The sequence below is a fragment of the Ambystoma mexicanum genome, chromosome 13 (genome assembly GCF_040938575.1).
Source record: "Ambystoma mexicanum isolate Mex_15411 chromosome 13, UKY_AmexF1_1, whole genome shotgun sequence".
Taxonomy (NCBI): domain Eukaryota; kingdom Metazoa; phylum Chordata; class Amphibia; order Caudata; family Ambystomatidae; genus Ambystoma; species Ambystoma mexicanum.
Genome location: NC_090938.1, coordinates 56,442,448 through 56,445,996, shown reverse-complemented (window position 1 = coordinate 56,445,996; position 3,549 = coordinate 56,442,448). Strand labels below are relative to the sequence as shown.

At 43.7% G+C, this 3,549-nt stretch overlaps 1 protein-coding gene across 1 annotated transcript; it reads right to left on the bottom strand.

Annotated features, from left to right (window-relative positions):
* Positions 1–1,520: 1,520 nt before the first annotated feature.
* Positions 1,521–2,432, bottom strand: LOC138520244 (olfactory receptor class A-like protein 1). Its single transcript, XM_069632708.1, has one exon. It carries the CDS (start codon positions 2,430–2,432, stop codon positions 1,521–1,523), a length of 912 nt encoding a protein of 303 aa, XP_069488809.1.
* Positions 2,433–3,549: the final 1,117 nt, after the last annotated feature.

Here is a 3,549-nt window from a genome sequence, read left to right as displayed (position 1 = left end):
TGCAGTACACTGAATTTAAAACTCAAATTATGCAACTGAACACATGGTAAAGTCTCATTAGGGATAAGGACAGAGGCAAGAGTATACACAATACAAGGGATCAGTGGGGGTTTCTGCACGCAACATAAACCGCTAAGAAAATGCTCTCCGAGAGGCAGAGCAATCACTTGCCGAGGAACCTTGACACGCCGCGACAGAATAAGCAAGGTTGGAGTTCTACCTTAACAGGATGAGTGGTCCTTCCAAAAGAGAGTTCGAGGTGCAGGAGGGCGATCCATAGAAACTGTGGCATGGGAGATTACAAAAGTCAGTAGGCCAAGGGGAAAGCGCTGTTGTGGTGCTTGTGGGGACATTGCCAGTAGGGATCAGGCAGTGTGTCAGGTGTATTGAAGAATGTATGGGCTCTTTGAGAAATACTGGGCTATACCGGCTCGTATAGCCCACTGATCGTCTGGCAGTGCCCACCTCGATGCTGCAATGGTTATAATGTATCTTATATATCATGCACCAGATCTGGTAGAAGCAGCAAGCACACAAACAACATACTTATTTATACAACAATATTGTTTGAAATGGAGTATGTCCAAAGACTTTGACATTGTGTGTCTTTTTAAATCAGTTACCCCTGCTGTGTGGGTATCCTGTGAAGGCCACATTTCCAAGTGAATTTGGACATTCTGGTGGAATTACTCTTCCAGGGCAAGTACTCAGTTTCCTGTGGAAGGTGGGTGAGGGGGGCTGTGAGAGGGGGAATATCATGTCAAGGACATTCCCAAAATTGTTTCAAATGGCGGGAGTTTAATCCTACATTTCCAGACTGTGGTTTTAATATTTTTTAAATATTTGAATGGATAATACTTGCTCTTAGCGGAAAGAAAAATAGCTGAAAATGAATGCGGGAAGTGAAACAAACATATTTCAGAGCGTACAAATACTGCGTCCAATATATAAGGTGACATACACTATAATAACCCACCACAAATGACTCAGAGCTTTGCATTTTCCAGTTCCCTATCATTTAGGCGGAGGCGAACTCTGGACCTTTGAACTCCGGTGCAAACAGGTCACCTCCGCTCAGTTTTCCTCATTTGCATTTCAGAGTGAAAGAAGGAGGTGTAAAATGGAGGCAAAATCCCCTTCTTGCCTCCATTTTGCACTCCGCTGTGAACATTTCAGAAAGCGAGCCTGCCATTTGCTCCTGGCAGGCCGCGTCCACAATGGATTGCAAAGGAATCCACCGCTTTTATGCCAGCACAATGGTGTAATGCTCTTACATGTGTATGGAGGAGGGTGAGGAGAGGAGGAACTGAACTTTACAATCCATGCCCCCTGCTGTACAAATGCATTAACATGAGCAGTAATTTGGAAAGGAGTGCCTAAAATGTTTACGCATTGTTTGTACGCAATAGTTTTATGTGACGCCTCCATGAATATAAGCCCAGCATTTTCCCAGCAAGGTTTGCGCATGCATGATTAATGGTAAAATCTATAACACCATGTTGGAGGGTGTTTTAGGCCATTCAACCGATATTGTCGCAATTCATTGTTTTTGTACCATTGTTGTCCTCCTGTTTGTACAGAAACTGTTTTAATACAATTGTTTTGATTTTCTTGTTTAAAACAGAAATGACAAGAGGAAATACGGCGCCATAGCACATAGTGAAGAAGACGCGGATATCCGAGACCATAACGCTGAGTTCGTTGAAGATGGTCTGTGAAAGCCATATTGTGTTGTCGATGCTATAGAAACTGACGTAGAAGCAGACCAAGAGGATCACGGTCTTTGACGCTTGGGTCTCTGCTCTGGTTCCTTGGTTCTGGTCCTCGTTCCGGACGGCTTTCATTTTCTTACTGTGCCTGTGGAGGATGAGAAGGATAAAGATACTTGCCAAGGCCATCAGAATGACAAATAAAAGATCAAAAGAAAAACTTGCATAACCTTTTGCTTCAAAAGGTACTTTTCCTGGGTAGATCACTAAGCAGAACCCAGGGTTGAACCCGTATTTGAAGTGAGATGCGTTGTAAGGTTTTGTGGTCATGATGACCACATCTGCATTCAGTACCATGTTGGCCAGATACAGAGCAGCAATCACAGGGTTAATAAGGCGGTTTATCTTCTGCTTGTCAGCCATGTTGGTTCTGCTCAGGATTCCGCACTGGAAACAGCTGAGAAGACAGGTCAGGCCTATCGCCATACCCCTGAAAACCCTGAAAACGTACGACACCACCTTGCAGCTGGTATCTCCAAAGAGGTCCTTCCAGCCGTACTCATAGAAAACAGCGGGCAATGTCCTGGTCAGGTAGACAGTTAGATTTGCAGCCGCCAAATGTGACAGGACAGTTTCCGATTTTGTTAGCTGATGTTCTTGGTGTGCAATGAATGCAAACGACATAAGGATGATGGAGTTGCCAACCACGCCAACGGTGGTCATCAAGAGATAAATTGTCCCTTTAATGATACTATAGGACACCATTTTTCTGACTGTGTGAAAATTCCAAAAGCTGCAGAAATCTGAAAATAAAAGAAGGCAAGAAAATATGATTTCAATTTCATTGAAAGAAACAATACATTTCATTTGTGGCTGAAGTGTCGACCAGTGGTCTTGGAAGGGCTGAGGCTTGTGGCACCTTTCAATTTTCTAAGCACTACTAGATTTCAAAATATCCTGCAGTTGGACCAGTGAGGAACTCAGGATGGAAACTAAATTGTATTGAACGTTGACCTTGTTTGATAACCTGCTTCAGGTGTGAAATAGGTTTTAAAAAACGTACAATCAAAACAATTAATTACATGAAGAAAAAAAAAAAATCAAAATCAAGAACAGTCAATCTAATACAGTAACTTATTAATTGTGAAGTGTGAGGAAATCGACCCACTCGCCTGGGCTTTTTTGATTTTTTTTAAAGAAATTGAATGATGGGCGATCAACCTCAAGAAATGTGTGGGGCTAATTAGCACACATTTTCCTATGCTCACCGCACAATAAACACATTGTCACGTGTACTCTGGGTGGACACAGCCTACAGGTGCAGTCTTCCTGTCATGGTCAGTTGAAATGTGACAGCCAGGTGTACACGAAAGCAGCAAGAGGAGCAGGCTGGCAACACCTTCCTCCTGCCATTGCCAGTCTAATTAAATATCAAAGGCTCCATGGATCCGTGCTGCTGTTTGTCGGCCTGCTGTTTGCAGCGCATACTGATGAGAGTTAATTGAAGCAGGCCTGCAGGAGGCCGGGTCGCAGCAAAGATAACGGAGACAAGAAACCCAAAACCCTTATGATATGCAGCTGTGACAACCTGAAGTCATCTTACACCCCTTACTATGAAGGGCAGTGAATGGAATGTCTGGGACAACTGTTTACAGTAGGCAACCCCTGTAGGGGGACCCCCTTTCAGAGGGAAGAAGTATGTGATTTGATGGGGCACAAAGTCTGTTATCGCCATAAACCTGAGCTTTGATCAGGGACCACAGTGAGCTCAAATAACCAGAGAGAGCCTTTTATCCACAACAGACAGGAAAATGGCTGCGACTTAGTAATACATGTTTTC

What these genes read in the sequence shown, in the direction of transcription:
- LOC138520244 (XM_069632708.1), bottom strand. Translation starts at nt 2,432, where the DNA reads ATGACCACCGTTGGCGTGGTTGGCAACTCCATCATCCTTATGTCGTTT.